General features: G+C 40.9%; 1 protein-coding gene across 1 annotated transcript in view; it reads left to right on the top strand.

Moving 5' to 3' along the window:
* PCSK2 (proprotein convertase subtilisin/kexin type 2) overlaps positions 1-12,994 on the top strand; it is a gene marked incomplete at both ends in the record, with an annotated part of 104,768 nt that overhangs the window by 52,898 nt on the left and 38,876 nt on the right. Inside the window, one exon of the mRNA XM_080616361.1 lies at positions 1,672-1,709. Within this exon, the coding sequence (XP_080472487.1) occupies positions 1,672-1,709 (38 nt within the window). The remainder of the gene's footprint in view (positions 1-1,671; positions 1,710-12,994) is intronic.

The raw sequence follows: 12,994 nt of genomic DNA, 5'->3' as shown, positions 1-12,994 counted from the left end.
AAAAGTACTTAAGAAAACATTTTCTGGGTTACATTATTCTCAAAGTCATACTTGACAGCTGAAATAATTAAACACTTTTATGCTCAATGTCAATAAAGACCTGCATATTAAATATATTACTGATTTGCGGCTAAGTTCAGGGAAGGTGAAGATAAAAGGTACACTTGAAATCACAGCTGTTCTACTCCTGGGTTCCTTGCTGAAGTACAGAAAATCTCTGCAGTCTCTCAGCGCTTTTCTTTGGGCTAAATTTTGACTGTTTTCCTTTCATGGAGACTGAATAATTGTAAAAATAAATAAATAAATAAAATACCTGGATCCACTTACATTTTCTAGGGTCAACTGAGATCTGTCATCGTCTGCCTACTCCTAAGACAAGTTTTTTGTGGAAGTAAGAAAGTAGACTCAAGTATCTGTATCTTCATGAGAGATCAGTCTCATGTGAGAGATCATCTCTCATGTGATGTTGTGAGAAATCACAGTTTCAGTGATCTCACAGAGGCAGGACTTAGCTTTCAGAATGGCTGAGCATGACTGTAATAGGGACAATGACAAACTATTTGAGTTTCAGGTCAAATAAGGCTGTTGGCCCATAAGGTTCAGCTTTTAGAGAGGAGGGGTAGTTTGCATTATATTCACTTCCAGTAGCTCTGGAAGAGCACCAGAATAACATGATTCTTCATTGAGACTTTTGTTGTCTCGTCTACCATTTGGATCAGTAAGGCTCTCCACAGATATATGGGTCTCTTCCAGCAACTCTAGTGCTGAAGACTCTACATAACAGGAGGTAATCATTGATCAGAATAACCACCATAATACAACATTGTCCTTGCAGATAAAATGGAACATGTGATAGTGTGGTGGTGCAGACATGGGACAGAGTAATGATCAAAATGTAACATGAGATTGGTGGCTATTCTGTGTGCAATTTAACTGGATATATAATAGGTCAGCTTATCTCATCGGAGTATAGATTTTCTTTCTGTTATGCCATACCCTGGGATTTGTATATTTGCCATATGTAGAAAGAAACCATGCATTAGAATGAGGATATTCTGCATCACCGCCCAGTCGCAGTCTTTAGCATTCTACCAAGGTGTGGAGCCTATGCTCAGATATTTGCTAAAATGTTCTAAAACAACATTAAAAATTGTCTTTTAAAAACACATAATCCAACGTGTTTGTCTTAGTCATCTCCCCAAGACTAGTTTAGGTAATTTTCTGTCTACTTATTTTACAGTTTTCACTGGTTAAAAGTACTCCTTTTTATACCCTGTACCGATCCAATGGGTACTGATTTTGCTAGTCTGGGTATCCTTTGAGATGATAGAACTTGTATAAAGATAAATTGTGATTTAAAATCTTAATAAGTAAAAATTATCTAGGCTACAAAGCAGGTCAATAAATTTTGTCACTGAGCTCACCTTTCCAATTGGCACCTGGATTTTGACATAAGTGATGGAAAATTCCTAGCTGGGAGTGCATCCGAAATGGTACACCAGTACACAAGCCCACATTTAAGAACTGGAATCTCATTTCAGTTGATTGCATTATTCACTATGGTTATTTTGCTATGGTGGCAAAGGACTCTCGTTTTCTTCTGTGACCCTTAGAAAATCTTTTCTGAAACTCTTAACCTTTGGTTTCTGTTCTGTCATTATCTTATTGCAGGAATTGATTATCTGCACCCTGATCTTGCATCAAATTACGTAAGTACATGCTGACTTTTTTCTGTAAAATGTGGATTTTCTTACTGTTATAGTCCCTCTGCTACAAAATTTATAACAGTGAGTGAAACAATAGTATAGCTGAACCGCTTATTTTACAGATGGTACATTCACATTGAGAGAAGCAGACTAAAAATGGGACTGCCTGTATGTACCAGGGATGGAAAGGTGACAGGGCTTGCTGTGGAGAAATGAGAGTGCTGCCTCACATTAAATAAGCTGCAGCTTGCGATATTGGATTTAGAACAGAAATAAGTAACCTGGGAATTGGCTGTAAATCCTGCTATTAAGATGCAGGCTGCACCTGTCACTTGGAGGGGCAAGGAGCTGTGGGCTGTGACAAGGCATGTATTAGCCTTTGAATTCTCTCAGAACAGCTTAATTCCTTCATAACAGGTGATTTGATCCAGTGCTTCAAAGCGTGTGCAGAGCAGATTGTGTATTCTCAGTACATGCTGTGCCAATTGATTGTTCCTTAAAACTAACTCTTTCTTAATTATTCCAGGTTCTTCCCAGCCCCCCACTGACACTGTCACTCCTGTCTCCAGGCATCTACAAGGGTTCCCAGTACCCTGGGGCTGTCAGTTGCCTTTGTGGTGCACTGCACTCCCAGTGTGCTTGGGCAATGGGCATGAAGAAGCTGTAGCTCACTGCTGGGGGGGTTGCAGTATCTCTGCTTTAGGTCTTGCTATTCTCCTGCAGCCACTGACTTCCAGAGGGAAGCCCAGGCTTCTTCAGCTGAGCAGTATGGGTTAGTTTGCAGCTGCAACTAAATGAAGAACAAAGACAAGTGAAAATCTGGTAAAAACCTGGTAAAAACACAAGCCATTCAGATAGAACAGCTCTGAAATGAGATGTCCCATCCCTGGAAGTGTTCAAGGCCAGGTTGGACAGGGCTTGAAGAAACCTTGTCTAGTGGAAGATGTCCATGGGCATTGCAAGGCGTTGGAACTTTTCAGGTCCCTTCCAACTCAAACCATTCTGTGATATGATTTTATGAGTTATTTTTATGTACTCGCAATTTGGAAAATAATAACAAACAGGATGAGAATTTATTTGTTGTTGCAAGTAGCAAAGCACATTTGATAGAGAATAAATGGATCTAGAAGGCATTTACATTGCACAAGGAATTTGGGCAATAGCTGACCACAGAGGTGTAGTGCAGGATAGCCAGTTTCACTTCTTACAAACTGGCTTAATAACTTGAGAGCAGCTAATTAAACCCTGTGCCCTAACTGCAAAATTATCTCCCAGTGGAATAACTCAGTAGGATGTTTCCATAGATTCATACAAATAAAGACGTTTATAAAAGGCAGCTATTTTCTTTGCAGAAATTGTGCTCTGTGCGTATGTTCGGTTGCATGATGTGGGCAAAGCATGCACTTTTTATTCACCTTTCAGCAGCAGGCATGGACAATGTGGGAATATTCTGGTTCTAAAAGTCATGTTTCAGCTAAAGAAGCAAAAAGCCTGTGCATCATACCTGATACAATGTCAAATAGGAACACTGCTGTTGTTTCCAGTGAACCTAGGATTATGCCTGGAGACCTAAAATAGATTTCTCACTAATACAGTGTTTTCTCTTTTAATTCTAGAAATGTTTTCTGCTTGATGGCTAAGTATCTGTCAGGCTATAGCAGAAATGTACTGTTTTATGAGTGGCAATGGCGAGGTTTTTGGAAATTAATGGAAAATGACACAGAGAATGACAATGCACAGACATGATTCTAGAAATCAGAAAGTAGCGGAGCTGAAGAGAAATCTGAGAGTTCAGAAAAGAAGCACTGGTATGAAAACTGGAGAAGAAAAGCTGTCAGGGCATGAGGACAACAAACCTTTAATGGCAGTCAGGAAGGACTTGGAAGGAGACCGATCTGGAGATGACAATCTCAAAAGGTTTGTGTAGGAAGGACTTTGTCCAAGCAAGGAGGGGTCCAGTAGTGGAGCAATGATCAGGATCAGGAGGGACAAAAGATGATTGGCCAATGTAAAATGTAGAATTAGGCATGGCTTGTTCAGAGCAGATCAATAGCCAGACACAGGGGAGAAAAGCCTGAAGAATAAGTGGTTTGTGAGACAGTCATTTAAAGGAGCAGCAGAAACCCCATCTGAAAGATTACTTTCTTAAAGGAGATAGCACCCCAATGCTTTTTTTTTTTTACAGAAAGAAAAAAATAGGAGCTATCCATGAAATCTGTAGTTCTAGGCTGTCACAGCACTGGGGGAAAGAAAAAGAAAGAATGGCTGGAGTGTGTTTATAGTTCATCTTTACTGCATAAGGTTCACTTTTAATTCTGTGCTGAATATACCAGAAGATGCAGCAAGCAACGTGCTGATCAATTCACACATTATATGCAAGATAAGTAAAACTTGGTAACTGGTGAGAGGTGCTGGCACCTCTTCACGCAGAGCTGGCTGCTGTTGCTGTGTCTGAGAGGCATCTGATGAAGGGCAAGGTGGATTCCAGCTCCTGCTGCTAGGTTCTGCCATCTCTCTGTGGCCCAAGTACCGCACAGCGGTTGCAGGGCTTGGTTCACCTGCACTCTGCCTCTAGTGCTCTTGCTGCAAGGCTGCACAGACCTCCTTCAGTCCTAGGAGATCCTGCTCTGACAGCATCTACTGTGTCTCAGGGACCACAGGGGCCTTTTTTCTCAGTTGGTAGTAATTTGGGGATGAATTAAAGGCAAGGACTTAAATCCAGCTGAAGGAAAGATCAGTTTGGACATAAAAATGCAGTGGCATGAGTCTCTTCAGGGATGAGCTGTTAACTCACTTCGGGCTGGCATAGCAATTGCAGGCACCTTTGTACAATTGCTATACCACGTGTTTGGTGTTTCACGACATTTGCACTTAGGGACAGCTTTCTCTTAAGTTACATTATTTATTTTTAGGTTAAAAGCTTACAGCATATGTTTCTCAAATGTGTAAATGCCTGCATATCCTGGCAATGTCTGTGCATCTTGCTTGGAAAATTGGAAGCAATTAGAAAGTCTCTCAAAGGTGGTGTTTTCGGCACTTGAGCATTTTCAAGTATAAAAACTTGGCATTGGTTACTCAGCTTAATTTGGCTTTTATGTTTTTGACTTGCTGATTTTCTTGCTTGAATAGTTTAATGGGGGTTAGCACTTAGACAAAATGGAGGGTCAGGGAAAAAAGACCTTTCTAAAGAAAAAACAATTTGTATTTTCTTCTAAAAATTGCTGAACTGTGACCTATTGCATGGAGTGCACTTCCATCCATATATTTTTTTGCTGTTTCTGAGCTTTACTGCTTCAATCTCCATTTCTCTTTTTAATGCACTTTATATACACAGAAGGGAGTGCGCCTGCTCACAGCTTGGATGAACTGCTCTCCCAGCACCCCCTCCCAGCTTGCTGCAGTATAGCTACTTGCTTTTCTGGGATCAAGGGGTTATGGCAAAGCTGGAATTTTCCATTCTGCGCTGTGAATGCAGAAAGGCTCATTGTCAAACAATCAATATTTTCTTCCAAGCCTTGGAAACCCTGCAGAGGTTCAGCCTTAGGGAAATTACTTCTTTCCCCACAAAGAGAACCCTTCATTATGAACTGATAATTAAAAAGCTGAAGCCTAATGTACTTCATGGTTTTCTTTCAGCTCAGACTGTACATACAAAGCCAGTGATTTTCAGGACTGACTTGTCTGAGAAGTGAGAAAGAAAAATGAAGTTACAAGGGCTGCACATCATATATGTCTAATAAAAGAGGAGAACAGCAGCTGTGGGGTGTGTACGTTACAAATATCAGTACATTGTTTTCAAGAAAAAACAGAGAGAGCAAATGGAGACTGGATGTACCAAGAAGAGAAACATAAGCTGATCTCATATTGTGGTACTTTTATACTTGGCCAATGTCTGCTGGTGAAGGTCAGTGTGGCTGCATTATCCGATTTACGGCAGCAGGGAGCTGATCGTCTCGTGTAAGTGCATTTGTTCCTGATTAGCAGTAGTGAGGAAAATCAGGATGCCACCAAGAGACGCGGGTCGGGAGTAAGAAATTGCTGTTTTCAGTGTCTGAACTCTGCATAAAGCTGAAAGCTTGTTTCCAAAAATTGGGGAGGGAGAGAGAATAAGACAAACATTTACTGTAGGAAGCCCAGAGGTGACTGTGTGAGTAGGTATACAAAGTACTAGTAAACATTAAATGAAAATCATGCAGCAATCCTCGGTAATATAGAATCATAGAATAGTTAGGGTTGGAAAGGACCTTAAGATCATCCCGTTCCAACCCCCGTGCCATGGGCAGGGACACCCCACACTAAACCATGTCACCCAAGGCTCTGTCCAACCTAGCCTTGAACACTGCCAGGGATGGAGCATTCACAACCTCCCTGGACAACCCATTCCAGTGCCTCACCACCCTCTCAGTAAAGAATTTCTTCCTTATATCCAATCTAAATTTCCCCTGTTTAAGTTTGAACCCATTACCCCTTGTCCTGTCACTACAGTCCCTAATGAAGAGTCCATCTCCAGCATTACATATGGTGATGTAACATATTCAGATAAGAAAAAAAAGATTCTGAAATCCTTGGAACTACACAGATGTAACGTGTGCATAAACAAACATGCAGCCATGCTAGCAGTGCTTCATTGCTGTCCTTCCCCTAACTTTCTGTCTTTCCTGTAACATGTGTCTATGGTACCACTTTATGTTCTGTCTTCCAAGGTCCTTACCAGCTGTCAGTCAAGCTGTACACAGGAGAGGATTTGCTGAGCAAAAAAGGCCATATGTGAGGAATGAGGGAAGAATTTCTGGAGTTACTCCAGAATAAATTGAACTTTTCTGTCATCTACCATTTCATACTCAAATGTGAACAGCAGGTGCTCTTATCTGTCTTCTCTTTCCACTTTGGTGACATCTCTAAACACAAAGCAGTCTCTCTCTCACAACTTTTGGTTACTTGTCACCAGCTAATTTGATAACAGCTCCCCCTGCCTTGCTGAAAGGCAAACAGAAGCATATTTTTGGAATAATTATCTTATCACATAAGCAGTGAAGCAGGGAAATGTTCTATTTCTGTTATGAGCTGCAATTTCCATTGTTTGCTAGAGGAACAAAACCATCATTGAATAATCTTCATAGCCACAAAAGAAATAAGAAATAGTACAGGTGATAAATTATACACTGCAATACGTGTAGCGAAGCTTAGCAACAGCATAAAGGATCTTCTTTCTTTTAGAAAGCTTGTGTTTCCTTCATTAACATGAATTTCTGAGTATGCCTTGGCCTCCCTGCACACTACTGTAAGGACCTGCAAATTGCTCTGGAGGCCATGAGCCTGATCTCAATGATTTACCAATATAAATCATCAGTATCTCCACTGAAATCACTGGGGCCTAATTGTGGGGTTTTGTAAGTTGACAAAGCTCCACTGACAGCTGCTGAACCATACTGCTTTGACCCTGATGAGCTGCCCCACAAAGTCCCGGCTGATGTAATTGCCCAAGTCAAACAGAGTTCACATGTAACTGGTAGCGAGAAAAACATTACCCTTCCAAGGCTGAAATTTGTTGGAGACCCTCTTGAAGACCTTGAAGAGCTCCCAGTGTCTCTACACTGTCATTAATATCAGCCCAAGGTATCCACAGGGAACGTAAAGCCAAACCTTAACAGAGTCAGGTTCATACTTGCGTGGCATCAGCGAATGATTTCAGTTAGCTTTATGAGATCTGAGTCCTATGACATGATTTTCAAAAGAGCCTGAGACAGTTGCACTGCCATTTCTTACTGCATTTCAAAGTGGCACTAGCCACTTGATTTCAATAAACCCTTACTGCTCATACATCAAAGTTATTTTCTGGGCAAACTGCTGCTGGCCATTGTTGCTAGTACCCGTTTTTAATTGCAGTGTTGAAATAACACATTATCTGAAAGAAAAGAACTGAATAAGCAGTTTCAGATGCTTGAACACATCACTAATTGGGTTTTGGGTTGGTTTATTTCCCTTGTTTTTTATGGAGCTGGGCTTTTTGCTAATAGGCTTTCTGAAATGATCACTAGCATAACAATTAAAAATTATTAACCAAAACCTGAGATAAATTCACAAAGCATCCTTCTACTAACATCACGAATTCAGTGCACTGCTTGATGGATGCTCTTAAAGCGGATTGTGGCAGAAATTTCATCAAGAGATAGTTGAGACAAAATGAAACCTCTCTTTTGCCAGGATAGAAGGATGGATCAAGCATTTAAATGCCAGGTTGACTGATGCCTTAGCAACTGAAAGCGATGGCCTTCTGTTGGGCTGTTTGTGCTGCTCAGATGGCTTCTGGCAGCTAAGGGGCTGGTTTTAGCATTTAGAAGATGATCAGTCAGGACATGCAAGGCAATGAAGTTTCACCGGCATAAATTACAATTTACAGGGAAGAGAATGAAGTTCTCTGTTTCAATCTTGGCTGGTTTTTTATGTTTCTCTGTGCAGACTCAGCTTCTGGGCTCATCCCTCTGTTTTGTGCAATCTGGGTTGTTTTTTTGTCTCTGAACATATGAAAGGCTGAAAATGAGATGATGTCTTCTCTGATAAGATCAGCCAGGCAAATAAAGTTCTCTGTGTACAGGGTTTGTCTCCTACAGAAAATGCTTCACATCTGGAAAACATTAATGGGGCCCTGAAAAAAATCCTTCCTTGCTCCCAACAGTACCTGTTTTTGCAGGTGCCTGTCACAGTGGTGCTCGTGTACCGAAGTCTAACTGTACATTCCCTCTTCTCTGCCTTACAGCTGCTCTATATGAGCAGTGCTAATGGGGGAGAGAAGCCATGGTGCTATGTAAAGGAGATGTCCGTGTCTTCTTACTTGGTGAAAGATAGAAATGTTCTGTAATCATAGATGTTATCACAGCCTTCTAGCTTTCAACTCATTTAAAAAGATGGAACAGCAAAAAGAATTTAGAGACTATTTCTCTTCTGGATTATTTCATATGGCCAGGGGCTTTTTCTGCAAGGGAGGCTGCAACTTGTGAAAGAGGTATGAATGCCTTAAGGAGAGATGATTTGTGTCACATACAGAGGTGTGTTTGCAGCTGAAAACTGGATTTCTCACACTGAAAGATGTTATGCTAACGAGTTTGCTAAAGCCTGTTATGAAAGATCTGCACCCTGACTGCTTCTACAAGTTCTTGGTGCTTAGCGTCATCTATACCTCTGGAGTTGGCATGGCTCCACTGATGCTGGCCTTTTCAGGAGATGCACTGATTTTTCCTGGCTATAAAATACCCTCAAAATAAATTCCTTTGGAATCAGAAAGATACTAATGCATTGTAGTTGCATTTGCCTGTTTTTAGAGCACTGAATGCTGCAAAAAGTTTCATAGAATGGTTTGGGTTGGAAGGGACCTTAAAGATCATGCAGATCCAAATCCCCTGCCACAGGCAAGGGCACCTTCCACTAGCCCAGGCTGCGCAACCTGGCCTTGAACACTGCCAGGGATGGGGCAGCCACAGCTTCTCTGGGCATCCTGTGCCAGTGCCTCACCACCCTCACAGTAAAGAATTTCTTCCTTACATCTAATCTAAATCTACCCTCTTCCAGCTTTCAGTCATTCCCCCTTGTTCTGTCGCTACATACTTTGTGAAAAGTCCCTCTTCATCTTTCTTGTAGACCCCCTTTAGGCAATGGCAAGCTGCTCTAAGGTCTCCCTGGAGCCTTCTCTTACTCATGCTGAACAACCCCAACCGTCTCAGCCTGTCTTCAGAGGAGAGGTGCTCAGTCTCTGATTATCATCATGGTCCTCCACATTTCCAGTTTTATTCTATATTAGAACAACCTGAAAGGAATAATCTTCAAGTTAAATGCATGCCCAGTGTGCAGGCCACATAAGTTGATGCCAAAGACAACTTGCTTTGCAAGCTGAAGACAACACATTGTCCGCAGCATTTATTTTTCTCTGTAATCAATGTACTTAATTAATCAGCTGCACACTGAGAAACTGCAAGGTGGCTAATCGCCTTAATCATTAAGCAGTGGTATTAATTTTCATTTAAGGCATCATCCATGGAAAGTAAATTAAGATTGCTGAAATGAGAAATGCACAGGGGTGGAAGAGAGCAGATAGGGACATTTATGCATCAGTTCTGGCTGGTGCTTTTGAAATTGGCTTGTGCCTCTCTCCAGGGTTTCTCCAAGTAAATTTGTTTTGAAATATTTTCCTCTTTTATTTGAGCAAGAAAAGGAGAGGAAAGATTTTAGTCCTCACCGTTTACCATAGAGGGACCTGGCACTGCCTTGCTTTGGGTTTTTTATTACTTCCCTTTCCGCAGACCAGTTAGCTTTTGAAACTGGCCAGAAATCTTTCATTAGAACAATATTTTCATTAGTGAAGAGCAGTGTTTTGTAAAGTGTCCATGGGCAAATAAAAGTGAAATGCTTTTATTTTGGATCAGTTCAAACTCCTTTTAAGTATTTAACTTCTAGAACACTAAACAGCAGCAACAAAATCCCACTCTGGTATATGGTCCACTTGGGAGAACAGGGTCAGATACACAGTGCCCTTGAGCGGTGCACACCATGTATTTTTAAACCAAGTTCAACACAATGAAATAAAAAGCTTCTGTTCCCTTAAAGTGAAAACACCACATTTTGGGTTGGAAAAGGCAAAAACAGTTTTAAAGGTTTTTCCGTTGATTTTCTGGTTTTCAAAGAATAATTATTTCAACTGCTCATACTGGTTAGGTGTATGAAATCATACTGTGTTGAAATCCCTTAGTATCCATCAGCATTGAAATGGAATTTAATTGAAGTTCATACTGTAGTTACATTTTGGCTACCAAGGTATCGCCAGGGAAGGCTGAATTAGATGGTCCATGTGGGGAACACTAGTCCATCACAGAGCTTCATCAAAATTTGACAGAGGTAAAGACTTTCAGGCCCAGTGGTGATTTTGGCAAGGAGAATTTCAAACCCACTGTTAATTAGCGAGCATGCAACTGGTTTTAAAAGGAGAGTTTTGACCAAGCCTTGTGGATAAGCCAAACTTGTAGGAGACGAGAGCAGGGAGGCACAAGAAGTCCACTTTCTTCTGCAAAACCATAGTAACCTCAATAGAGTAGATGAAGATGCAGATGATCTCCGATACCTTAAACAGCTCTCTTTCCCTGTGTCTGTGAATTAATTTGGTTAGTTTGAAATTAATTCAGTTTTTTATGTCCTAGCTCTTCATCTTGACATGGTTGTTTGCTTTGCATTGCTTGATTTTAGGTATATGCATTTGCGTTCTCCATATTGGCATTCTATTTCTCAGTAGCTATGTTGGTGGTTGATACTTTGAAACACCTGCCATATTTCAGATTACTTTGATTTAAATATAATGTTCTTCATTTCTGTTGCATTCCCAGCAGAAGCAGTAAGCATGATGAACATCTCTTACAGGGGAACAGAGTAGTAGTGCACAATGTCTAATAAAATGATGGCTTCGTTGAAGTCGCTGGTAGTTATTCCATTAAGTTCAGAGCAATCACAAATTTGGCAGATCATGTAAATAACAGGTTTGTAGGGTTTGCTTTGCTGTGTATTCCTTTTTTTTTAAATCATCACAATAAGAGGCAGACTTCTTTGCTTCAACTGAGCAAATAATGATACCACGAGCTGTGGAAACATGAGTGCCCAGGGTAACATGTTTTGTTGTAAAACAGGAGCTTGTATTTGGTGAAACTTCAGCCACTTACCAGTGTTGTGTAGCTGTTGTTTGGTGACAGTTAAATGGATATGATAGTCCATACCTCAGTCACGTGTTCCATGTGCTGTCCTTATTCCTTACTCATAAGCTTTGATGTAAATGGTGGATCATTGGAAATGTTCTGCAGGGCCGGTTGGGGTCTGGATTTTATTAAAGAAGGTGAATCTCTCAGTGTGTATGAAGGAAAGCACAAAGGTTGTGCTGTCTTCGAGGACTTCATAATTGCAATCCTAGCACTTGTTTTTTAGAATCACTTCTTGTGAGAAACTAAATCACTTTAATTCAGTGGCACTTAACTCAGTTGCAGAATTACAGAATCCTACAGGGATGCTGGGGATGGACTATTCATCAGGGACTGTAGTGAGAGGACAAGGGGTAACGGGTTCAAACTTAAACAGGGGAAGTTTAGATTGGATCTAAGGAAGAAATTCTTTACTGAGAGGGTGGTGAGGCACTGGAATGGGTTGCCCAGGGAGGTTGTGAATGCTCCATCCTTGGCGGTGTTCAAGGCCAGGTTGGATGAGGCCTTGGGTGTCATGGTTTAGTGTGAGGTGTCCCTGCCCATGGCAGGGAGGTTGGAACGGGATGACCTTAAGGTCCTTTCCAACCCTAACTATTCTATGATTCTATGATTAGTCAACAGTGATATCGTGTCTGACTGAAGTAATTGTGAATCTTTCAGCCAGCTAATGATGTCTGGGACATTGCTTAAATTATTGTGAAAACATTAGCTGTGATCAAATATAGTAATCTTTAAGAGAAGAACCTGGAAAGATCATGTGCTGTTTAAAAGCAAAAATACTTGAAAAATGTAATATGTGTGGATTTCCATGAGCATCTCTGTTCTGAAGAGCCTACCTGCTGTCCCTGAGATCTTGGATTTAGCTGCCCATTGGTTTTGCTGATTCCACACGGAATAAACAATGCAAACTTTTTAATTCATGCAAAAGCATATAAATTGGTCTATTAAAATCCCTGAGAACCCAGCATGTCTGGCAGATTTTAGTCACATTTTTAATACTCCCCTGGGAAGCTGTCAAACTATGCTAATGAGGTCAGCACACAACTGGAATAAGACAGAATAGATCTTCAAGACCTTTTAACTCTAAGGCACGTAAATCAACCTGTGTTTGCTTTTTGTGACTAAAGAAATGTAGATAGTATTTTGCAATATGTTTTTTGAGTTTCTTCTCTGAAATCTTCACCTCCTTTTGATTTGGTTACAATGTTGTTTCTGTGTCCATTCATCTTCTACCATATTCATGCAGTTTAGGTGAAACACCAGTTGAGGAGCTGTTAATGATTTCTTCTCTTGTCAACTGGGAAACCTTGCAAAAGAAGGAAACACCCAACCACTTCTCTGTCTCATCTGTTCTTACTTTCAGCTCCTCTGTATCCCCCAGATATCTCTTCCTGTCTTCTGTTCTCCATAACCACCACAGACCAGGTCTGTCTGTTGTAACTAACTCCTCAAACCATCTAAACCACTTTGTTTTCCCTCTGTTCAAAGCTGCAGTTTGCCTGTTTTGTAACAGTAGGTTGGTGTGACCTGTTAAAGTGATCATCTGTAATATCCTGC

This window comes from Psittacula echo (assembly GCF_963264785.1).
Source record: "Psittacula echo genome assembly, chromosome: 4".
Taxonomy (NCBI): Eukaryota; Metazoa; Chordata; class Aves; order Psittaciformes; family Psittacidae; genus Psittacula; species Psittacula echo.
Note: the sequence above shows the minus strand (reverse complement) of the source record. Positions and strands in the feature narration are given on the sequence as shown.